Here is a 25,931-nt window from a genome sequence, read left to right on the forward strand (position 1 = left end):
GGAAGGAAAACTTGTGGCAATCAGAAACATGCAAATGGAAGAGAAGAAGGGGAGCTCTAGTTTAGAAGTGAAAATAAGACTTGTTTATGGTAAATGAAAGCTCCTCTACAGGACTCTCATGACTCTCCTGTTCACACATATCACAAGAATTAAAATATTTCCTTTCCTTCATTATCTTCCCATCTCATCTATTTAGACTGTGACTTTAACTTCATGTTGGGAAGTCTATCACAGAAAAAGCCATAGGAGATCCACTGGACACATCTTATTTGACCAAGTAAGGAAAGTCAAGCATCTCGATGACAGAGGTGCTTCATTTTCTCAGCACAAGTAATAGATTTTAGCATTTCTGCTTCCATTTCACTTGCACATCCTCCTCCTCCTTGGGACTCTTTTGCCCTAATAACAGAAAAGTCAAGGTCTTTCTGAACACAATAGCAAAATAAAGAGCCAAGCCTTACCATTGGTGTCTGTGATGATAACACTGGCTTTAGTACTGTCATTCCCTAGTTTGCTGCTCACTCTGCATGCGTACTCCCCAGCGTCAGCCAACGTGGCTCTATAAATATGAAGCTCAGAGTATTTCCTGTGAAATGACAAAAAGCATGTAAGCGTCTTTTATTGGAGTAACAGTCACCGCATCAACTAATGCACTTTTACCCTCAACCGATTCTTATTTTCCATTCTTATACTCTGACAGATTAATACTAACCAGGTTTGAAAGAAGGGAAGACAGTAAAAAAAAAATCTCTCTTCTACAATATGCTGGAGAACAGGCATATCAATGAACTCAATTAAAGATGCTTCTTTATGCTTTTCTGCTTGAGAGGACGCTTTGTTCTTAAAGGAAATCTCTGTAAAATAGCCTTCCTTCCTCAACTAAATTGTTGTCTATTCTGATGCCATGGAGATGGGTGTAATTTTAAAATAAATTACTCTTTTCTACAGGTTCACATTGCCAGTAGCAGAGTTCTGGGTAAGTACTGTAGCTTCCAACATTTGACTAAATAATCATGAGATTAGGACACACCACTCTCTTCAACAACCTCTGAAACCCCAATAGTAAATCATTCTCCAGCACTAACAAAAAATTATGGGCAGGAGCACAATTTGCATGAAGCTACATTTTGTTCCTGGCTCAGAGACGTAATTTAATCAGTCTCCAAGGTTTTGAGATTAGATTTCAAAATGCAGAACTCCTGCCTGCTCATTAATTTGGTAAGAACATGCTCTGGTGTCATTCAAGGGGTCCCCAACTCATGTGATGTCAATAATCCCATTACTAAGACTGCAGAGAATGACTAGCTTGGGGAAAATATACAAATTACCAGTGTTTCTAGTTTCTGTTTAAAATAAGTGCTTTGTGGAAGTTTTTGCCTGTAGTAAGGCCCCTTCATTTATCCACAGAATAGTTCCTTAGTGGAGCGCATGAACACAGGCTTACCTATGTTAGCCTATCCTAACACTATGGACTACCCCCCCAAGGGGCAGAAGTTCTTCAGTCTAAAAATCTCAGTCACACCAACAGGTACTGAGCAAAGCAGTATCTGGGGAGCTGCTTTGCTTTAGCACAGCCACATTTTCTGACTCTTCATTCAGACTTTACAGCTGGTTACTCCTTCTGGGAACCATTGAGCAGGGCTGGGTTCACACCAAAGATTAGTCTTTGTAGCAGCAGTGCTTCTAGAGCAATCAAAATACTCAGCACTGCTTCCAGTGCGCCCTTCTGAGCCATCTCTCCCTTTATTACAGTCAACCATCCCATCCGTTGCTTATAGGCATCTCAGCCTTTCCTGCCTCTATGCAAATGTCCTAACATTGAGGATTCAGCACCGTAGCCCTCATGGGATGCGACCACTGCGCCAGCAGGAATCCCCAACTCTACTTCAAACCTGCATCACAAGCATTTCCTGTCATGCCATGAAAAAAAAAGCTACTTTCCTGAGGCTACTGGCCTTCTAAGAAGAGGCAGCAGCCAACCTAGGATTATCAGTTTGCTATGGTTTGTTTCAAAGGTAAACAACCGAATAGTAGACAATTTGGAGACTTTTCTCAGGTTCCCAATATTGGATTAATTTACTGGGCTGAATACCTCACTGCATTTCAGATAGCATGTAAGAGAAGACTCCAGCTGGTGGCAACAGTGAGTGAGTGAGTACAAGTGGAAAAGACACCGACAGAAGCTACTGTCTCTTTGGATGGAATTTTGCATCTAACATCTACACTTAGCACCACAGTAAAAACAGCCTGCTATTTAACTTCCTGCCAGCTATCCACACACCTCCCCTTGACTCTTGAAGACCTGTCCTGGAAGTAGTCTATACCATCTAACAGCTTGCATGGACATGTGATACTTCCTATATCCCACGGGTTATCTTTCAGCTACTCTAGAAGACATTTGTCTATAAGGAGAGCAGGCTGTAGCTTCAGGGTATTTCAAGAGAAAATATAAGCAGACTCCACTCTTTAGGGAGCTCACTTTGATAAGCAAGCACAGCTGCAGTGATATCACTTTTATTTAGGCTCTCATTGTGTGTCTGCTGCAGTCTCTTTTCCTCTCTATGACATTAAGTAATACTGATGCAAACCTCCTTCATGGCACTCTTGGCTTTTAGAAGCAGTAACTCTGTTTACCCTATACATTTTTTTTATTCTCTTCATTTTACATGACACCTACGAAGAAAGTTAAGGAAGTGAGGCTTCCTTTTATAACTTTAGGATGAGATTAAAATAGGTAAAACAACCATATGGCTTACAAATTTACTTTTAACAATCCAAATTTTGTCTTATTCATAGAAAAATTCTTCAAGAACAAGAAATCAAACGAATATTTATAGCTGTAAGGATATTATCAAGACATATTATGACAGAATTCAAAACAGACAGAGCAGAAGATGACTCATGAATGGCTGTAAATGAAACAACCCTTTATAGCAATATGGTGCTCCAGCAGAACTCACTTAAAGTAATTGATAAGGGATTTTATACCTAAATGCTTGTTCTGTTGTCAGTCTATACCATGCTACACCAAAAAATGCCTCTCCCTCCACAGTTCGCTCTGCTGCATCTTAAGTCCATCAGTACTATGGCACTGCAGATCTTATATTCATACATGAAAGAGAAAAAATGCATTGCAGAATACAGTCTCAGCCCACCTTATCTGACTGCTTGAATTCATTTTGCTTCCAGGCTCCATCTGTCATCCAGAATTGCCTGTCTGCGAACAAATATCCAGGCTAAGCTTGGATGAAACCCAAGATACAGGGCACTTGTACATAAAGTTTTCTCACGCACTGCTCTATCTAAAGCCATCAGATCCTGCCCCAAAATCCTGTAATTTATGTAATGAAGAGAGCCTGACCCTGTACAGGATACTACCCAACACAGAACTGTGAGGTCTTCACGTGCGTTTGAGATGCAGAGAAATAAAATGAAACATTATCAGTAAAAGCAGATGAGCAGAAATGCTTAAACAGCAAGTGAAAAGGCCTTGCATGGTGCTTAGATTTTACTGTGTCTACACTGACATAAAGAAATAGCTTAAACTTGTACAGATCCATCAATAGAAGATGGCATACTGAACTATGTACAGTCCTAAGAGCAGCAGAAACTCACTGGGTGTACACTGTTACTCTGTGACAAATTTAGGGTAAAAATTGAGTATTTAAGTACCTTTCACCAAATTTTAAATTCTTAGTTTCTCTGGACTTTCCAGTGGGACAAGAAGGGGCACACGCATCTAGTGTGATTCACCTGCTGCACTGTAATGTCACTGAATGTTTGATCCTGCATCTTCTGAATCAACCTCCCTAGAATTATCCTAGTGAGCTCAGTGGAGTGATCCCTGGAGCTCATTTTACGTGAAGGGCCAGTCTTCAGAAAGATAAGTCTAGAGGAAACCTGCACTGTCAAAGAATCTTCTAAACTCGCAAAAATCTAGGAAAATGCAGTCGGCATCTGCTCCACTTCTGCAGATTTTATGAAGCAGTAGCACTCACCCTGGGCAAATGTATTCAAAAATATCAAGCAGCATATTTTCCATGCCTGCTCCAGAAGCTAAGGTCTCCATTTTCTGTTTCTAAGCTAGAAACTTCATAATTCTTTTAGAAATTTTTGCAGTTTGTTAAAAAATCTCATGCTAAATACCCAGTGCTCAAACACATTTATTTTCTCCCCACAATGAACAAGTTTTGTTTTACCGCCACACAATGATGGCACAAAGCTGATTTTTTGTAAACCATGGAAATATAAAAAATCACTTCTGTCTCTCAGACACTACATAAAAATCATCAAAGTTTTCATAAATGTATATAAAATATTATTCTCAAACGTTTGGATTGAAGGAGTCAAGACTGTGTTACCCTGTGTGCTAACAATGGTGCTGCAGAATATACCCTGTTTTTATGTAGACATTTGACCCCCAAAGTGGACGTTAATCCCAGGTAGCTCCACTACTACTCCAGCCTTCATTGATGATTTTCCTACACTTCACAGTAGAAAAGAATTCACATTAAAATACCTGTAGTAACAGTGTGGTACATACATAGTAGTACAGCACAGGTACACAGTAGTACAGCACAATAGTACAGCACAGGACAAACAGAATCACAGAATCACAGAATTGTAGGGGTTGGAAGGGACCTCCAGAGATCATCAAGTCCAACCCCCCTGCCAAAGCAGGTTCCCTACAGCAGGTCGCACAGGTAGGCATCCAGGCAGGTCTTGAACATCTCCAGAGAAGGAGACTCCACCACCTCCCTGGGCAGCCTGTTCCAGTGCTCCGTCACCTCACTGTAAAGAAGTTCTTGCGCACATTGGTGCAGAACTTCCTATGCTGCAGTTTCTGGCCGTTTCCCCTTGTCCTGTCTCCACTCACCACTGAAAAGAGTCCGGCCTCACCATTCTGCCCCCCACACCTTAGATATTTATATATCTGATAAACATTTATCAGTGTGTTGTCAGGAAAAATAAATATATAGAAAAAATGGAAAAACTCCACTTTGATCAATGATATTCCTGATTTTTTTTTTTTTTTTCATTTGGAACAGGATTTTTTTAATGTGCATTTGTTTACTGTAATATGTACATCCTCTTATACATTCACTTTTTTACCACCTCTTCTTCCCTTTTCCTCTAAATTTAGAGCACGTACCTGTCCCACTTTCTTTCTACAGATCTATCTCCTCTAGAGCTGTTCACACCCACTCTATGCTGGAAGAACACACAAACAGCAAAAGAAAAAAAGAAGGCAAAATACTGATATGTCCCCAAGATAAAATCTAAAAGCAAAAATATAAGGAAAATCCTTCAGATATCAGCAAAAGCAAAATTTTCAAAGGCAACCCTTGCCTTCTCCCTTTTCGCATTCTGTATCTAGTGATTTTTGCATCTGTGAGCAGAAAGGCTTCTGTGTTCCATGCAGAAATCTCAGTTTTAAAACACAAAACGGAGACAGAAATTCTAAGGATGAGTGATATCCTTGGCTGGGGTAGCACATGTGTGAAATCTAAATCTGCACTCTGCCCACTTACAGTGAAGGACAAGGAAATCAGATCTCCACTTTCCAGGAGGCAACTTTTTTCTTTTTTCTTTTATTCCTTTTCTGTGTGCTATGTATCTTTTAGGGAATTTTAAATGTGTTTTCACATATAAACCTGAAAAATAGACCTCAGCGTTCCACGTGTATGCTCTAATAAGTGGCTGTTAGCTAGTGTCCCTTCTGCCAACTCCTTTCATTCCCCCTCCCCTTCTCTTTCCCCCTTTCTTTTCCACAAAACTTTGAGAGATGCTGGGATCATTCTAGAAGACCTATGGGTTTTAAAAACCATTTCATGCTGTCTCCACCATCTCCCAGTACCTGGTAGAAGCCAAGATAGTCACTGATCCAATGGTGCCTCCCTGACAAAGTCCCAGGAGGTGAAATCCCAGATACAGTGAATTTTATCAATAAACATTAGCCAAAATGTAACAGAAGGAAAAACACTTTGCCCCTCACAGACAGCGCTCTCCTGAGGACCAGGCTCTGATCTGAACATTTTCTGTGCAGACTAGAATGACAACACAACTCTGACAGAGACATACGGCAAATGGGTTCAGACAGTTTGCCAGGCTACCTGCCACCTGGAACGGCTCCATTTGACAAATGCTGGAAAGAGACATCACCAGTTCCTTTTTGCTGTCTGTGCTACTGTAGCACATGGGCTGCAGTGATGCTGCTCTGGACCCCTCCGTATTTCATCAACCTTTTGCTGGAGCATAAGAAACCATGGGGGAAGTCAGGGCATCTGGTTTTCAACCTGAAGAAGTCTGGAAGGTCAAGTGCCTCTTTGATTTTTGATGCTGTTTTGCCTAGCAAGATGGGATTTGGTGAAGTATGGGGGCACTTCACATCTAAGAGGAAAAGATTGTATTGTAGAGCCTAGCCCAAATCCTCATATGAAGAGAAGGCAAAGACCACTCCAGCAAGCTGCGCTCCTCTATACTGAGAGCAGAAGTGAGAGTTGGTGGGCTGGTTTCAGATTTCATGACTCCTTTCAATGAAGGAGCAGCCATAATCAAAACCTCTAAACATAACCAATAAAGTAGTGAGCACACAGCAAAAGTCTTTTCCATCATCAATGCAAAAAATGCATTGTGTAGCTTCTTCTGCCTTCCCCGCAGAGAAAAGGCACTATCAATCCTTTGGCACTGATCAACAGTTATGTACTGGGGACACGTTCCACCTGGCAAAAAGAGATGTGCAAACTGTGCTAATCACATGGCATCTGCTAGACTTGTGCCTTTTCTGCATATTGCTGGAATGCCTCTAATGAAGGACTGCTGCAGGCTTGAATATCACACCTGGTGCCACTGCAGAAAGTATTCTTCTTCAGAACTATATTGCTTGCAAACCAAATCTCAAAAATATTTTCAAATCTACACTGCTCTGATGACTTTAAATGTTCTTGGACTTTAGACAACAAACATAAGGTATTTCTGTTCTCATTGGTAGTTTTAAAATGGCCTGTCTCCAAGACTTGCTGGTTAAAAAGATAGCCTTTGGCTATCAGAACAGAAACATGCATTGGAAAGGAAAAAATATTTATGAAATATTTATGCCATACTACCACTTTATCCATACATTCAAAAAACATGATGTCAGCGTCTGCTTCCTTAAAGTTCCTTTTGTAACTCATAGACTTCACCTTTGTGATACTGCAGTTAATACTTTCAGTGCTTGCTTTCTTTTGGACAACCTTTTCCCCATCCCTCCCAGCCCCAATGGCAAGATGTGTGTCTGTACTTACTTTTGTTTTTTAGGAATCTTGACATTTTCAGGTCTGTTTTTTTTTGTTATTTCCTTCCCGTTCTTTAGCCATTTGAATCTGAGTGCGGGATACTCTGAAGTGGTTTCACACCTTAGCACTAGCTTCTGACCCACAGCAACCTCTTGGTTTTTCATTTCCTTCAATTTGGGAGGCACCGCTAAAGAAATAAAAGAAAGAGATGGTGATTAGGCCGTTCTCAAAAAGGAAAACAGTGTTAAGTTAACCACAGCAGATATGGGCAAGCCACAGACAGCAAAACCCCAACCAGATAGGAAATGCTTCTGCACCAAAACATGATAAATAAGGGTAATTTGTGCATTATATACATTGAAGTAAAAGGAGAAGGATCTAATGACACTCTAGTTTATTGTTACATGAGTCCTACACGACAACCCTGCAGGCCATATGTATTCTGACAGAGAGCTAAAGTGTTGCTTCTAAATACAGTATGAAGGACTCACAACACTTAATTGATTGTGTGCACCTAACGTAGACACACACTGCCCCATACAGACTTGGTAGATAACACAGATGGAGGGCCTCTTGATGTGTTATTAATTTTGACTGCTATGAGTCAGTGGCTATCGAAAGGCTCCAGGTGCAACTTAAGTGACAGAGAGCTAAAAGCGTAAATACAAGCTCAACAGCTTCCCTGAGAGGGAAAGGCTCCTGCTCCAGCCAAACATTATAACCCACATTATACACCTAGCTCAAACCTCAGCTTGGCTATATCCTTTCCCTGAGGCAAAAGTCGATGGTCTTGGAAGCCCATCAAGAGAATCAATATCAATTAAGGATATTTTGGACCCAGAAGGGGACACTGCATTGATAACACTCAGCCAACAGCTCCCAAACGCTGGTGGGCTCCAGCTGATGCATCTCAGTTATAAGCTATGTTGTTGCAAGTGTTTCTCATGTAGGCACATCAAACCATTTACGACTTCTTAAAATAGAGACCTCTAATACTCTGCAACCAGTACTGGTCCTTGAGCACAAGATTCACGTGAAGATGTAGTGCCTCTGGGAATCGCAACTCTTCTTTTGGCCTCACACATTAGCTGCAAAGCAGCCTTCACCAAGCTCCTGTAGCAAAGTAAACCACTTATTTCCCCTGAGGCTCAAGACAACACCTTTACCATGCAATTGCTCTTATGGGAAGCTACAGCTGGTCAGCTAATGGGTGACAGCATGTAAGCCTTCTTCAGCTCAGCCGTGTGCAGTTGTTAGCCTGTACCTTCAGGGAGCTGGTATTACAGTGCAGCACCTCTATCAAAGAGTAGTACTGTTCTTTGATTTTTAGACAGCTGCAATGCTGTCTGAGAAAATGAACGGCCACTATGGCCATGTGATTATCCACAACATGCAGATGAGGAGCTCTCAGCATGATGCCAACAGGTCTCCTGTATGGTCCTGTATAAGAAAATGTTTAATACCCAGGAACATGCTTGATTATGTTTTGATGTTTACGGCTCTGTGTAAGCATGGAGACTTGCTGACGTCACTTGCCCTTCATTATTATTCCAATTAGTCAAATATCAAGCAGCACCATCACAGCCTTAAATCCGAAAGATGGGTATGAAGTGATGCAGTGTGCATGCTCTCTGTGTGTTTGTCTGCCACAGACAGCAGCATTGCCTGTCCTGCATGTAAGGCAAACTTTCTGATCTCAGTACAGGACAGCGCAGGGAAGCCAGGGGAAATCTGATTTCCTTGGACACTGGGCCCAGAGCAGAGTGGCCTGAAGAGCGGTGGAAAGGGAAATGGGGCCTACAGTAACAGAGCCACTGAAGTGTAGCTGTCAAGCCACCAGAATAGAAGATACAAGGGGCAGGCACATGGCCCAGGGCAGGGACAGAGCATCTCAGGCACTTCAACAGGCCAAGTGAGTGATGGAGTGATGGATCTTGTATGTTGATTTCCATTCCTTCACATTTGGACAATTCAGGAAATTCCAAAACATTCCCAAAATTCTACCTAAACAATTTTTTGCTTCTGGAAGAAACAGTGCCCACACACCATTTGGATATCAGTACGCTTAAATATGTATTCTTTTGTGAGTGAATGTAACTGTGCATGTATGTGTTCATCCACAAACATCTACACATGCAGATATTTACCCAAAAGAGAGGAAGAATTTTGAAAAATATCTACTTTTAAATTTTCCAACAAAAATAACTAGCATTAATTAAAACCTTTACAACTGAGATTTGCAGTGATAGCTTCATTCACTTAACACTTAAGGTTATAGTCCTTTGTCGCTACAAGAGAAAACGAGGTATGAAATAAAGAGTAATATTTCTTGTCTGAATATATTTCACTTGTTATACCTCTATTACATATCTTATATAAATAAAGAGGATAACCATGATTGCAAGGCTCAAATCTTTTTGTACTAAAGGCTTTGGCTGGTTATTGATTTTCCTGTCAACCTAGCAAGGTAAAACTGGGAATAAAAGAGAGATTTTGTTCCTGATTTTTATTTTAATTCAATATTATCTGCACAAAATGACTTGCATATTTTTTTTCTCCTTAAGAACTGTCAACGAAAAAAAAGTGTTAAATTAATATGCTCAACTCTTGCCATAATTCAGGAGTTACCAGGAAACATAAAAGAGGATTTAATCAATGGCAGTGACCCTCCCTAATTCACAGTAACTCGCTGTCCAAGCATGCAGCTCTCCAGGGAAAGCAGTAAAAGCTGTTCACAGACATGACAGAAAAGTCTGGTGTTTCCCACCCCCCCCTTCTTTTCACTTACTCTATGTTTGTTTCCTTTCAGCTGCAGTTTTACAAAAGCTAATCAGACCTGCCAGGCATACAAGACAGCTCGTGCTGATAAAACTACAGCATTGTGTGTATGGATTGAGATCAGCCATGGTTCGCACTGTTGCAAGAGGTAGTTGAATTTTGTCACAGCCTGTGCCAGCTTCTCCGGATCTGGTAAGACAGGACCTTGTCTGAGGGATAATAACGACTGCAATGGAGGCAAGAATATTTACGGTGACAACCAGATTACTGCTCCTCAACAGGCAGCTCCCTCCTCATCTCCCCATCCCTTTCCCCTCAGTCCCTGAGCCTGTCTCCTGACAGCTGGGCTCCTCTCCACCCCATCTTGCCGCCTGTCATGGAGCACAGCTCCATCCACCACCAGGCCTTGTGTTCTGAGTGAGGCTGGGAAGAGACAGGCAGAAGGGGCAAGGAAAGTACCTTCTGAGTCTCCTGCACTTGTATCGAAGATAAGATGCCATCTGGGACAGGGTGGCTTGGTCAAAATACAATCTCCATATCAAAAAGGGACTTGCAGCATTTAATGCAGAATGAGTTTTGGACAGTGCCATTGAAAGTCACTGCGGTACTGTGGCTGCAGAAGTCTCCCATGTGCCATCAATCATGAAATGACAAGGGCCAGAGAATAAAGAAAATAAACAGATCACGAAGAGGGACACTGGAAACTATCACCCTGAAATTGGCACTGCTTGAATGAAAGGTGTGGCAGGATTCACGGTATGTACTGCTTGTGCTGGAAATGTGCCGGAACCCGAGGGGGACCTCATGTCTACGAGTTAATCAGACATACAGAAAGGCTCCCGAATACAACCCCACACCTTTCACACTTCCTACAACTTTCCATGCACTTCCCAGATTGGATAGGGTTTCTAGGAAAGCATTGGGATGGTAGCAGCCAGAGAGGAGTTCTCACTGTGGCAAGCCCTACCAAACTGGCACTCCCATTGGCGAGATCCAGTGCTGTTGGGAGGGCATGACAGACTAAAGCATGCCAGCTCTAGATCTCTTCTTGTTTTGGTGGCTTGAATGCCTGTCATTTTTAGCTTTTTTTTTTTTTTTTTTTTTCCTACTCAGAAATGTCTATCTACTGGCCTGCATTATATCATTGCAGATAAGGAACACAATTTTCCATATTCACCCGGCAAAAGACACACTGGCTAGAGATAACTTCTCTCTGGACTTTGGTGAGTTTGGCAAAGCACAGCAATCTCCTCACCCTCAGTGTTTGATTGTGTAGTTAATCTGCGTGGAAGCTCAACACATTGAACAAATTAAACAGGAAACCTGCAAAATATTATCACACAACTACATGCTTTCGGCTGAAATTCCAGGAGGTACTTTTTTTTTTTTAACTTAGGAAGGCATAAGCCTTTCAAGAGTCTGAAGACCAGAATGTATTAGGCATGCTTGCCAGTATGCATATGTGCACAACTTGCCATGCAAAATTGTGACCAACAGTTTGGTGAGTGGTAATAGAAGCCACAACAATAACACCCATTCCCTTGGACTCAGATTTGCTTTTTTACTAGCACAGTGCTCACGACAGGTCAGTAATGCAAGACAAATTATATTATTTCCAAAAAGCCTTCTCTCCTTTCATATGAGATTGTAATCAAGCTCAGGCTTATCATAAGCAGGCCAGATTTTCTAAATCCTCTTGTAAAAACCATGTAAGCTACACTTTAAAATGTACACTGCTCCTGCCTGGACAAGTAAAAGAAAACAAAATGTTTTCTTGTTTTCTTTTGTTTTTAATCTCCCTATTGTTCTTTCAGCAACATTTGGATTCCGAACAGTTTTCAAAATCTGGCTATTTCATTCGAGCATAGTGAGTCTCTGTGCAGATTATATGTACGATAAAACACTGTGGGGAATGATAGATAATCCCCCACCAGGGTGGCTATTCAGTTGCTAGAGTAACTGGATATGAGCTAAGAGAAAGGAAAATCAAACAAATCATTTAGCTGCTTAAACAGAATTTTTTCAGTTCTGAACTCTATTTCAAAAATATGTCCAGATACATTTCAGCTTCTGGGTCTTGGCATGATTTGAATACTTATGTCTGCACAGAAGAGCTAAAGGAAAAATGCAAAAATAATGTTTTTCTTGAGCACTACACATAACAAATGCACAGAAAATCATTATTCCTGGTGATGCTAAAATAGATTTTTTTTCTTTCAGAAATGTTAGCTATAAAGTTGGAACACCATATGAATGGCTAGTACCAAGTTAAGAAACAGATCAAAACATAGGCATAAAGCACTACAACTATGTTCTTGGAACACTGGACCAGGAAATGAACCAGTAAATGACACGGTAAATCAGAGTAACTACTCTCAAAAGACAATCACAGGGCCAACCACAACTCTGACTGTTCTGACTGGGAATTGCTCATATCCAGCTGTGGATCTTTTGAGTCTAAAGTATTAGAAGAGGAGGCTCAAGGGAGACCTTATTGCTCTCTACAACTGCCTAAAAGGAGGTAGCAAGGTGGAAGTCAGCATCTTCTCTCAGCTAACAGGAAGATAGGAAGAGAGAGAATGGCCTCAGGTTGTACCAGATGGAGTGCAGGCTGGATTTTAGGAAACATTTCTTCTCAGAAGGAGTGGCGATGCAATGGCACAGGCCGCCCAGGGGTGTGGTGGAATCACTGTTTCTGGACAAGAACCACGTGCATGTGGCACTGAAGGATGTGGTTAGTGAGCATGGTGGAGTTCTGGAGTTCTTCTTCAATGCTAATGGTTCTGTGGTTCTATTGAGCCTGATAGATTTAAGCACAACAGTCCTGAAGTCTCATTCCATCCTTTCAAAAGAATGGTGCACCAAACAAATTCAAAGTTGCCCCACTAAAGTACTGGTTTGTTCTGGATGAGATGCTTTCAAGTACATTTCACACCAGAATTCATTCATATTTATCCCAAGCACTGAAGCTACTCTCAGAGCTTTTGTTGATCTTTTTTTTGTTCTTGTTGTCTATGATAGAAGCCCAGTAAACTGTTCCTAGGAGAAAGTCATGGCCATCTCATAACATAACACTTGGAAGGTAACATTTTAACAGGATACTCAAAATGGGCGTATAGAAAAAGCACTGTGCAAATGGAGAAGGTCTCCCAACTTCCCTTCACTTTACAAGTAAAAAGCATGTTCACTGCAGCCAGAAAAAGGATGGTAGTGAAAAATGGGCATGCCCAGAGAAGGATCATGCCCTTGAGGGAAAGGCTGAGAGTGTACATTTATTCAGCATAAAAAGATAATGCCAGGCTATCCAGCCCCATGCAGTCACTCAAGATATCAGTTTCTGAGCTTAGACCTCCTTAGAGACAGGGTACTGCATTCATAGACAGCAAAATACAAGTTACATATGAGAAGCTGGGTGTGAGCAAGCATCTAACCTAAAGATTACAATTTAAAAGTCAACGCTTAATTTATTTACTGATGATCATGTCTGCAGGCACACACAGCCTGATTACATTAAATACTCACTCCTCTGCTTCACCATGCTGCAGCTGACTCCAACTAGCTGCATCCCTAATAAACTTTGATGATCTTGTTAGGCACTGTCAATACAAAAACCTGATCATACAGACTGAAAATGTGAAGACAGCGTAAAATAAATATATTTGATATCCAATAAGCAATTTAGGGACAACTGTTCATAAAGTCAATACAAAAATCTGCAGGTCCATATTTTACATACCTAAGTGCATGAAGGTAGACTCCAGAATCTTTATCTGAGCACTAAAAAGAAAGCAATTCAATGCACAGAAATGCTATCCAGGCATAAATCCCATGGATTTCAAGTGGATTTGCAAGTGCTTTTTTATTTTTGTCTTTTAAATAAGGCTGCTTTTGGTTTAGGAACTGAATTGCAGGACTGCATTTTATAAAAGTTTGTCTCAAGTTGCGTGCCTTGAAGTCCAGCGAGGGGAGGATGGCCTGCTGCATCATACATAGTTCTCTTTCTCTTTGTTCTCAAGAGTAAATATTTTAATCACTAATCTCTGTCATTGCTTGAAAAAAGACATTCAATTTGTCACCAAAGAGACTAGTACAGCTGAGACAACCACTGGAAAGTAAAGGCTATGACTGCACTGTTAGTAGTACTGCGTCTTAAATACGGCTCACACCCAAACTTGGAAGTCTCACCAGGTCAGTGAGCTCAGGGGAGTGCAAAATTTGAACTTTGGGTCTCAACGGTGGTACATGTTTAAACACCCTAACGTGCCTCAATATCATGTTAGGAAGAGTGAGCACAAATGGGGGAAAAAAAAGAAATCAAGAAGGAAAGAGGTGCAACATAACAGCATTGCAAGTTAATCGCACTTTGGTATCATTTCATTCTTTATCCCTTGCTGTAACAGTCGATTGCTAATGAAAGTCTATTTCTTGGTAATTCCCTTCCCCCTTTATTTATCTATTTATTTATTTAGGTAGATAGAACTTACACTTTTTTGATGAGTTTCTTAGAATTTTAGTCCATCTACCCAAGGTCTCTGAAGTCTGCAGCCATCTCCTCCTTTCCTTCTTACATTTCCTGTTCTCTGGCACACTCCTGTACTTGCCACCTTCAGAAAACTTACTGGGCTTAGTACTCACCTGCAATACTGTGTCCAGGCCTGGGGCACCCAGTACAGGAAGGATGTGGAGCTCTTGGAGAGGGTCCAAAGGAGGGCCACTAAGATGATCAGAGGGCTGGAGCACCTCTGCTATGAGGAAAGGCTGAGGGAATTGGGATTGTTTAGCTTGGAGAAGAGAAGGCTCCGGGGAGACCTCATTGTGGCCTTCCAGTACTTGAAGGGAGTGTATAAACAGGAAGGGAAATTACTATTTACATGGGTTGATAGTGATAAGACAATGGGGAATGGTTTTAAACTAAGACAAGAGATTTAGGTTAGCTTTTAGGAGGAAGTTTTTCATGCAGAGACTGGTGACAACAACCAGGGGCATCCCTGGAGGCATCCAAGGCCAGGCTGGATGTAGCTCAGGGCAGCCTGGTCTGGTGGTTGGCAACTTTGCACATAGCAGGGGGGCTGAAACTAGATGATCACTGTGGTACTTTTCAACCCAGGCCATTCTTTGATTCTATGAAAATACAGTCTTATGTGTTGAATTCTGTAAGCTTTTCATACCTTATGCACTTCCTTGTGTTTAGTAGCTCTTCATTCTATCTCCCTTACTGTTGGCTGCCTCCCTTTCCTCTCAGAATCTTTCCAACCTTGTTTTCCTTACACATTGTTCCAACAAGTCTGGGGTGCTCACAAACCTAAGTTCTGATTGCTTCTTTGGCATGAACAAAATCAAAACAAAAAAGTAGGAATTAATTTGAAGGAAACAAGAATAAATGGAAAAGTGTAAAGACCTTTGACACTTTCAAACTTCCCCTCCTCTCCCTCAAGTCCTTAGTGGTCAAGTCTCTTAGCAATAATCCATTTGTGGGATTTATGTGGGTGTTCAGCACAGACTATGACAGGACAGAGGCCCACAAAAGCCTGTGGAGTCTGTCTCCACTCACACTTAGTCAGGATTGCCTCACTAAAGGTTTTAGTAGTTGTTCTCAGTTTCAGTTGTTCTCAGTTCAGGTGCTTGTCACACATGGAGCAGAACGTGTGCCAGACCATTGTAGATGGAGGAGAAACTCACCTGGCCCTTTCACTCACCCACTGAGGTGGCCACCTATTGGGAACATCTGTTAGCAAAACCTTCTCTTTTTTACAAAGTACAGTTTACAGCTCTAAAGTACAGCCTCACAGCCCTTTGGGTTATTTTAGTAACTGAGAATCTGGATATACTTGAGCATTTTACATAGACTGTCAGCTCAAAAAAAATCTGAATGTGAAGCTCAGTGGGATGTGCTCACACAGTAGGCGAAGAGCTCGTTGTATACTATCAGATGCAATTTATTTCCAACAGATACTGACCCACACTGTTCTGTTCCATAGCTCTGGCAAAATAGAGAAGGAAATTACAGTGAAATGTGAACATTTGCACCATGCCTGTTTAAAAATGGGTAGGTGATCCTCAGAGAAATGAAAAGTAAAAAAAAAAAAAAAAAAGAAAAAAAGAGAAGTGCAAGAATAAATATTGTTGGGTACCCTGAATCAGAAAGAGATCTTAAAAAGACCTACTTAGAAGCATCTCTCCTGGTTAAATTATTATACAAGATTAAGCATCTTTTCAAAGGTCAACCTCCAAAAAATCCATAGCCACATGATCAGCAAAGCATGCAGAAGCATGCCACAGTCCAGCAGTCACAGGAGGAGGGGCAGAAAGATTTTATACTACTCTGGAATGGTTTCTGGACTGTAGGCGAAAGTTCAAAAATTGTGTAGGAAAAATTACAGGCCCTTTAAAACATACATTCCAGATAAACTATAAAACAGTTATACTGCATACCAGGGAACCTGCGTGAATGCTAAGTAGCAGGTTACACAGGACAGGGAACACCACGCAATCACACCAAATCATGAAATAGATCTCAAAGGGGCCATCAAATCCAGCCTGGAGCTCTCAGCCTGTAACTATCAGCCCCATCCTGGCTGGTGTTTACATAATCTTTTGTCAGAATCCCTCAATGGCCTTAAATTCTATGATTATGCGAAAAAGACACGTATTGAACAGTCTGCAATTATTTAACAGCCTAAGTATCTAGCCCTATAATAATGCCACCAGTACATACTGTTAGGTAGGAAAGTGATATCTTTACATAGCAATCACAGGCAGACTTTCTTAATTCACTCAAAAATATCAACCATAACAAATGTGCACTGTTTACCAAATCTTTTGCCTTATTCCAAGCTCTCCATTAACAGAATAGAGACAATACTTCAAGGTATAGATAAAAAAGAGTTGGACAATAAGTCCACATAAGTTCTGGACAGGCTGCTGGTAAAAAAGAATAAAGACATGGTAAATCAAGCAAGCTCAAGCAAGCTTTCCCTCCCCCATTCTTTAAAACTTACAAATGGTTTTCATGTGTCACAGTTTTGGATAAAATCACAGCCTGAAAATTGATTATATCAAGTGTGCAAGTATCCAGGGCTTTATTTGCTATATGATAACAACTGAAGGCCCAGCAAAGCATTAGGCAAAATTCAGGCCCTGTGAAAATAAAATGCTTTGTCATTGATTCGATACAGCTAGATTTAGACCCTAGAAGACTGGGAAACGTATTACAGTCATTATAAGAGGGCAAAAATAAAGCACAAACTTTGTCTACATCCAAATTTGCACGATTCTAAAAAAAGCATAAATAAATTTTATTGAAACCATTGGAAGGCATCAGTGCGAACACTTTTAAACTGACTTAAATCTGATTTATGATTAAACACACGTTAAAATCATTTCTTTGACAAATTGAATAAATAAACTTAAGGATTAAATTAATCGTAACAACTCTTTCTAGAGGCAATGCTCTCTCTCCTTCAAATGAATTGGTTTAAGAAATCTGACTTCAGTGATAGTGACTTCATTTGCCAACACTCATACCTATAAGTATGCATTCACTGTTCAGGGTAGAAAGACACTGATGTGATTTTAAGCCTCTGCAAAAGAGGACAATTCAGACCAATCAGCCTGATCTGGTAGGTGGCAAACCTGCCCAGCAAAGGGTAGTTGGAAATGGATGATCTTTAAGATGCCTTCCAGCCCAGCAATTGTGTGATCCTTGTGAGCAACAACTTCCTGAGGCGGATATTTTCACATATAATCTGCTGTTTTTGCTGTAATTTCTAGTTAAAATTTCACTTTGTGGTTATTTTTTCAACATGAAATTCTTCCACTGATTTTAATTCCCAGCCAGGACACTCCTTTCGATCACGTATCACCTCCATTGCATATATGTAGTATCTAGCATAAAATTTCTGCAGAGCATGAGTAGCATGACTGTAAACCTGCCTGCAGGAAGCCACTGCTGCCATGGAATCAGTTCAGATTGGGATAGCAGACTTGCAAGGCCAGAATCTACACACTCTTCACTATACCAACAGAGTCAACATCTCAAGCTGGCAACAAATCCTCAGGGAAACAAAACAAAACAAAACCAACCAACCAATCAAACAAACAAACAAACAAAAAAACCCAGAGGCTTTTTTCAGCCTTCAGCCCAGCTATCATAGAAGGAACTCTGCTATAACTGGAGCACAGCAACAGACTGCTGATCTAGTTCTTGCAGGTCCAGCACTAAAAGAAAGTCTCTGGCTTCATCCCATGCATGTGCCCCCCTGAAGGTACCTGAAGTGGAGAACTGCAGAATGTGCTAGAGGAGGCTGCAGCTGCTTAACAAAGAATGGTTGTTTCTCCAAGATAAGGTTAGATCATCAAACAAGAATTGATCATGAAATCATCAAATCAACAAGATTGGAAAAGAGCTCCAACAGTCCACCTACCAGCAGTATTTCCCCACTAAACCATGTTTCTTAGTACAACATCTAAACAATCTAAAATAAATCTTTTTTTAGAGAGCATCCTCATAGTGTATTGAACAATTCCCAATTTTTCTTCCTTTCAGTACTTTTCAAGAAAAAGATGTCTTTCATAAACCATACAAAACCCATCTATCCCCCCAAAATGCTGTCATGTCAAGCTCTTGATTTTCACTGGAAATGGCAAATAACAGGAAGAATGCATGACTTTCTCTCCAGCTATGCTGGACCCTAGGGTGTTGCCAATCATTCCTTTTGTCCACATTTTCCAGAAGACATGAGGAAAAAACCTTATATTACAAGAAGAAAGTAAATATAAAAGTTTTATACAAAAAGGGTTTGAAAAAACAGAGTATTGCAGTGGAAGCTGTTGCACAGGTCCCAGCAGCAGAACTAGCAGGTGTATCCCTATAGCTGCACTGCCCATTACTGCAGGGCGGCACGGGCACTGGCCCTATCCATTGCACAAGAAGTGCAGTGGCAGGCAGGATTAATTTCTACATGATGAGCAAAAAGATGAGTCTGCTGTGAATGTAAAATGATATATGCAAATCATCTGGCTCTTTTACCACATTTCTTTTACCTCTGTCTTTTCTCTCTTCAGGAGAATGAAAATCCAGCTGATTTCACTAATGCTGGCATCATGGAGTAATGTGAATATTTCTGTTCAGGAATGCCCATTTATTCTGTTCATCGTGAGCTGTATAATGGTCTAAAAGTCCATCCAGCAGACCAAGGACTCTTTTGAGTCTTTTCGTGTGTTAGAGTATCACAATTACCAAAATATTCCCTGTTAATTGCACTTTAGGATTCTACCTACACACTGAGGACAAGATAAAACTGTGGGAGACCTGGCATAGAAAAGGCCTCTGATAAACAAAGAAAAGGTATATCTAAGCCTCATTCCTGGTGGACTGCAACCTGGTTCCAGTCATGTGTTCTAGCACTGCAATACTTCTCTCTTCAAAATATGTCCTACGTTGGTAAATATGTAGTAATAAAAGCTATGCAAATGAAAGCCATTAAAGATTGATGGATGAAGTCAAGAAAGGGCCACAACAGTATCAGAAAGTGACGTTCATTAGAAAGAACGAGGTATGTTTCCACTGCATTCAATGAAATTTAATATCCTGAGTCCCCCTTCTGGCTGCAAAGGGAATGTAGTAGGAAGCAAGCACACGAAACACCATGATGGCTAAGCAAAATGGAGAAAATCAAGCCAGAAAAGGGCTCTGTAAAAGAGATGCCTAGTGTTTTCACAGTATTACCTGACTCTGAATCTCTGCCTCTCTACTAAGAGATGTTATAAAACCTAGCATGTGTGAAAGAAGTAATAACAGTAATAAAAATCCCAGTATTAGTACACTGAATGTTTACTGTATTTTTTTTATCTTTTTATCATTTTTATTGCTTCTGGAAAGAATTTAAAACAGACTTTGAAAGTCATTATTTCCAGGCATGATATTTTTGTGGAGGATTTTATCTTACCAGCTTCATCCAGTAGTAAATGAATACACCTAGGATTAAGTAAAAACAGCACAAAAATTATTTTTTTTTCCTGGAACCTGCAGAAGAATCAATCCATTCATGATAGAGTGAGAGGATGTGAACACAAACTGTGACCATGGACGTGTGAAAGGGCCAAAAGCCATTTTCATGAATAGCTCTGAAATGCATTGGAAGTGTATAGAGGAGGACTAAAATCCAGCAAAACAACAACAGAGTGGCAATCTCCTCTAGTAGTGCTTGGCACCTCCTTCTGCAGGCTTCAGAGATCTTTCCAGGTCTCACTAAGCATATGCCAAATACAACTTTGAATCGTGGAAGCCCATATTTCCATAGCAAGAAAGACAAAATACCTCCAGTTGTCATCTCCCCTGTCTCTTCATCACAATCTTTTAGAGGAAAAGAAAAAAGAGAAGTTTTTCATTTTTTTCATTTTCCAATGCTCAAGAGGTGGAATTGTTTTGATAGTAGTGAGAGGTTTGACAGATGTTAATCCCCAGGGCTTCCTTCCCCAGTCTTAAACATAATTTAAATAATCAGAGGAAGCACTGATCTAAACAACAGGTTTTAATAATCTTTTTCCTCTCTATACTCCATTCTTTTTGTAAAAAGAAAAACAAATGAGAAAAAAAAAATCACTTCGGTTACTACTACAGCTCTCTTACTTGCTATTAGGCGTAGCTGTTACTCTCAATCTGGTAACCCTGTTTTCCAGTCTGTGAGGATATACTGTCTCTGCAATCCATTTAGTCAGTTGTATAACTGAAGATTCAGATAACCACGCTACACATTTTTTTTAATCTTGGAAAATATTGTTTTACCTGCTATTTTTGTTATCCAGCTGAACTTATTTTATTCTGAAATTATTAAGAACTGAAATTATTCTGCAGAAGGATGGAGATTAAGAGACAGAAAGAGAATTTTGAGATGACATTAGCCAAATCTGCTAGATGAAAATGAAAGAAGTAGAAATTTTATTGAAACATATTTTGCATTCATAATCACACATTAAATAAAGAAGGAGTGAAAGTGATTTTCAGAGTCTCATTTAAGTATGGCCATCATGTCCTTAAAAAATGAGGCATCTCATTTTCTAACACAGACTGAGAAAGAAAAATATGGGTGTTTTGCTGTTTTAACTCTTATTCAGCAACTTCATCTCAAATAAATTAGTCATCACATTGAAATAGCTAAAAAAATAATGTGAAGCAGGGAAGCATTCTGAGATCTCAGACGAGTGAATTTTCTATACTTTGGCTTCCATGTGGGCAAGACAGTTCACGGGATGGGATGGAAATTCACACAGCTGTGGTAATTTTGCACTCAGTCACCACTGGCATTGCATTCATATAATACTGCATGCAGAGTAGAGTGTCATAATGCACTTTAAAGTGGAGCGGGCAGCAACAAATCTGACAAAATGAGCGGTCCCTGACGCACAATAATGACTGCAAGTGATCCAGGGAGATGCACAGAGAGCATCGGCATCACATGGGCAGTCTGTCAGAATACAGCGTATCCCTTTTCACGAGGTGTGATGTGAAATACTGTAAGACTGGATGGCTAGGCAGGGAGCTGTCCATCATAGCTGGAATACAAGAAAATCTCTCTAAGGAAGGCACTCAGGGTGTGGGAGGACATTAAAGCTTAGGAAAAAAAGACATCGCCCCTAATAGAAGTCACAGCAGGCTCGTGATGGAAAAGCTGCACAGGGAGTGTTTGAGGCAAGCGCAGTGAACAAGGAAGAAAGACTTGGCAGAAACTGTCAAAACCAGCATAGTTAGCTCCCCAGCCCTGAAGGTTCTCTTCTGCTCAGACCCAAAAGCCTCATCATGAAATGACAAGAGCTGTGTGATGTGAGTGACTGCTCAACTCTCCCACACGCCCCGGGGTCCGTTGCCAAAAGGGTTCTCCACAGAAATAAACCCAATCAGCGCATCCAGGTTTGGACTCCACTGCCAGTCATTCTCCTTGTGGATTGCCTGAATTTCAGCGGGGCTTTCCCACCACCTTACACAAAGCATGCCTCTTCTACCCCTCACACACACATCAGCCCCTCAGCACCCCACTGGCATGGGAAAGGCACACATACGATTCGGCATGGCATGGCTTGACCTAGTGGGATCAGAGACTGTGTAAGAGGTTAATCAGGATTCCCTGCGTTAATTAAATCCAAAGCATACACTTCCATTTGGAGCTTGGGTGGCTTTAGTTTGCTTTGACTTGATTCACTCCACAGCAGATATTACTACAATCAGCTCAGAGCCCAACCAGGAATCGTCAGCTCCAGGTTTTCCCACAGATGAACTAATTCACTCTAAACCTGGACATTTTGAGCCCTGGCCAGGACCAGCTGTTGTGCTGAGCACCTGGAGGGTTTGTTCACAGCAACCACCGGGATGTAAATTCACAGTTTAGTCAAGCAGTTTGCTCTTGTAGACAAGCCATGGCTTTGACTTAAAAGCTCCATCAGCTAAATCCCCCTCTTCAATTCTTATTCGAAGTTGCTGAGGCTGTGCTGTGGCCTGTGACGCACTGCACAAGTTCTGGCTCTGAGCTCTAAAACAATTAGTCTGGGGAAATTAAATGGTGCTTTCGGCGCACCTGTGGCTGGCTGCTCTCCCAGCCTGACAGCAGGGCCTCTCCCACACAAGCATTTGTAGGAGCAGCCTGCAGTGCCCAGGCTGGGCTCTCCCAGAAAGCTGTCGAGGGGGATGGCGATGTTATTCATGCAGTCAAATGGAACCACTGAAAACCACTTTTTGTTTGGGGGAAACAAAAAGAAAAAAAAAAAAAAGAGAGAAAAAAAAAGGGAAATAAGGGCTGCTCCTGAGAGTCTCTGCTTCGAAGGCTTATATTTTAAACAGGCAACAGCTAATATCAAGGGGGAACAGATACATTACCAACAAGTCATTTCCAAGCAGCTAATAACTGTTTCCCTACCCACCAGATCCTAGGATGCATTTTCAGGTTTGAACATAACGTATACATTGTAAACAGCGGAAACATCTGGGGTTTATTATAACACCACTTTGCTAGCCTTGGGCATTGTACAACTCCCGCAGGCCACGGTTCACCCTTGACCTGCCAAACACGATTACTGTACTCAGGCAACTTCCCCTGCTCCACAGCTGCTCTCCCCTCCCTCCTCTCCGTCAATACTCATTACCGCTGTCATTACAGCTACCATCCTAGAGCAGCCAGTCAAAAACTTGGGTTGCCATGGTCACAGCATGGCTATGAAGGCAGGGAACAGATGATGAGGATGACCAGTGAAGTCATTTTGCCTGCTGACCCCGGAGGATGAAGGGCTATGCTATGTCATCTGCATGAGCAGCCTTCTGCTTCCACCCCCCAAGGCCAGCTTCCATCCCTGTCGCACTCATCCCACTCCCATCACAGCTTTGACATGCCTCAGTTTCCCTCCTTTCCAAATCCCCAGTCTCCCACTGAGCCAAAAGTGACCCTTTCCCTACCCTCACTCTTCCTTCACCCTCATTTCCCAGCTGTGTCTTGCTTCCCTTCCCTTCCCTTCCCTTCCCTTCCCTTCCCTTCCCTTCCCTTCCCTTCCCTTCCCTTCCCTTCCCTTCCCTTCCCTTCCCTTCCCTTCCCTTCCCTTCCCTTCCCTTCCCTTCCCTTCCCTTCCCTTCCCTTCCCTTCCTTTCCTTTCTCTCCCTCCCTCCTTTCCTTGTTCTTTATTTGCACTTTTCCCACCGCTTGACATCCAGCTCAACAAATCCTCAACTGTCAGTTCCCCATACACACTTCTCTACCACCTCTCCTCTCTTCTTGCACACATTCTCAAGCTGCCTTCTCCCTGCAATTCCACAGCAGAGCTGTGGTTTGGGAATCTCTTTTCCCTCGGGGACTCAGCTGGGGCTGGACACTCATCTCAGGCTTAGCACCAAGTGGCGGCATTCTAGGGCTGTTGGCACAGTGCTGGACGGGAAAACTTTATCTAAACTAACTCCAAGTGTGAATCTGTGTTCTTCAGTTAAACTACAGTGCATGGATAGTGGAAATAAAATGATGCTAATTTTAGGCAGTTTAGAGCTAGATAAAAAATAATTAAAAAATCCAAGTGGTGATTGAATACAGGTTAGTGAATGCACTTTAAAAGCTCATTTAGATGAGCTTTCCAGGTGTCCCTGCAGAATTGGGCTGCTCACTGCAGGCACTTGCCTTCCAGACATGCATGAGCAGTGCCATTACTGCCTCAGCCAATCCTCCCTACTGGATGCCTGAGCAAGGGGGCAAGAGAGCAGGGCTCAGTGCTGCTGTTCAGAAATACTGCACAAAGAAAACACAGCCTCTGCTTCCAGCAGCTCCGTCCACCTGAGAACCAGGAACAAACCCAGCCATCTCACAGCTATATCCCAAATTACAAGGCACAGAAGTGTAACATTTTTCCTATAAACCTACTGTTACAAGAAGCCTCCTCAAGAGGTAACATCCATTCTGGCAGCAGTACATACACTTGCAGAGTGCTATCTATCAAAGCTCCACCACTCCTCCACACCTCACCTCTATGACTGAAGCCTCTTGATTGATGCTATATCCACCCTGATACTGTTCCACTGAGTTCCATGCTGGTACCATATGAGGACAACACCTCAACTCCCTCCCTGTTCTGGTACGTAAAGGAGAGGAGCAAATTTCTGAAAAAAGACTTCTGAAATGTACTGCCTTGTTAAAATTTCATGACCCACTATGCTGCTAAAACTTTCAGTGTTAAAGAATAATGACATAAAGCTTTGTCCTTTTTTTTCTTTTTTTCTTTTTTTCCTTCCCCCCCCCCCCCCCCCCCCCCATAAATCTGTTAAGTTCAATCTACTGATCAATTTAAACATCATCCTGGAATTATGCTACGGTAAAACAAATCTGCATTTAGAGAATAAATGGAATTGATTCACTTCTGGAGCACAAGGCCTTCTTAAATGAGGTATTTAAATTTAAACCCAATCCCTCTCTGAAGAAGCACCTGGTAATTCACTTTTTGGATCAAATTGCATCTCCACAAAAACTTTATGACCTCATATGGTCTTTCCACCCCCACATCCCTCCCTAGAAACATTATGTACAGCATGCTCCAGGCAAAGGGGTTTGTTAGAAATGTAGATGGTGGTGCTGGGGAAAGTGATGCAGCAAGCACCAGAGCACAAAGAATGTGAGAAATGGGCAGCTGCTGGAGGATGGACTCCATGAGCTGCTGGTGTATTAATTCCTGGTCAAGTTCATATCCTTTGCTCCTGCTTGACAAATCCTCCATGCCCGATCTTTTCCTTTCTCGAGTACATACTCATCCCTCACTCCATCCTCAAGCATGTTCCAGCACCCAACTATCCTGACCAAATGCTGGGCTAGCCTGGCATCCCATCTGCCATGGTGGGTGTCAGGGAAAAGAGATAAGAAAAAAATTACAGAATCACAAAATGGCCAGGGTTGGAAGAAACCTCAAGGATCACAAATCCACAGCCCCCTTCTCACAGACAGGGCCACCGACTTCCCCATTTAGTACTAGACCAGGCTGCCCAGGGCCCCATCCAATCTGGCCTTGAATACAGCCTTCTTTTCTCCACACTGAACAAGCCCAGCTCCCTCAACCTGTCTTCAAAGGGAGGTGCTCCAGCCCTCTGATCATCTTTGTGGCCCTCCTCCAGACCCTCTCCAACAGCTCTCTGTCTTTCTTGTATTGCGGGCCCCAGGCTTGGATGCAGCACTCGAAGCGGGGCCTCACTTCAAGGGCATAGTAGATAGGTACAATCACCTCCCTGTCCCTGCTGGTCACCCCTCTGCTGATTTGCTTTCCGAGCTGCAAGAGCACACTGGTGGCTAATATTCAGTTTTTCATCCAGGACCCCCAGGTCCTTCTCTGCAGGACTGCTCTCAAGGACTGCTCCTTCCAGTCTGT

General features: G+C 41.8%; 1 protein-coding gene across 1 annotated transcript in view; it reads right to left on the reverse strand.

Annotated features, from left to right (window-relative positions):
- NRG1 (neuregulin 1) overlaps positions 1-25,931 on the reverse strand; it is a gene marked incomplete at both ends in the record, with an annotated part of 169,258 nt that overhangs the window by 130,370 nt on the left and 12,957 nt on the right. The window contains 2 exons of the mRNA XM_079548060.1: positions 462-586; positions 7,287-7,464. Of these exons, the coding sequence (XP_079404186.1) occupies positions 462-586; positions 7,287-7,464 (303 nt within the window). The remainder of the gene's footprint in view (positions 1-461; positions 587-7,286; positions 7,465-25,931) is intronic.

Source organism: Tetrao urogallus (assembly GCF_951394365.1).
Source record: "Tetrao urogallus genome assembly, chromosome: Z".
Classification (NCBI taxonomy): Eukaryota; Metazoa; Chordata; class Aves; order Galliformes; family Phasianidae; genus Tetrao; species Tetrao urogallus.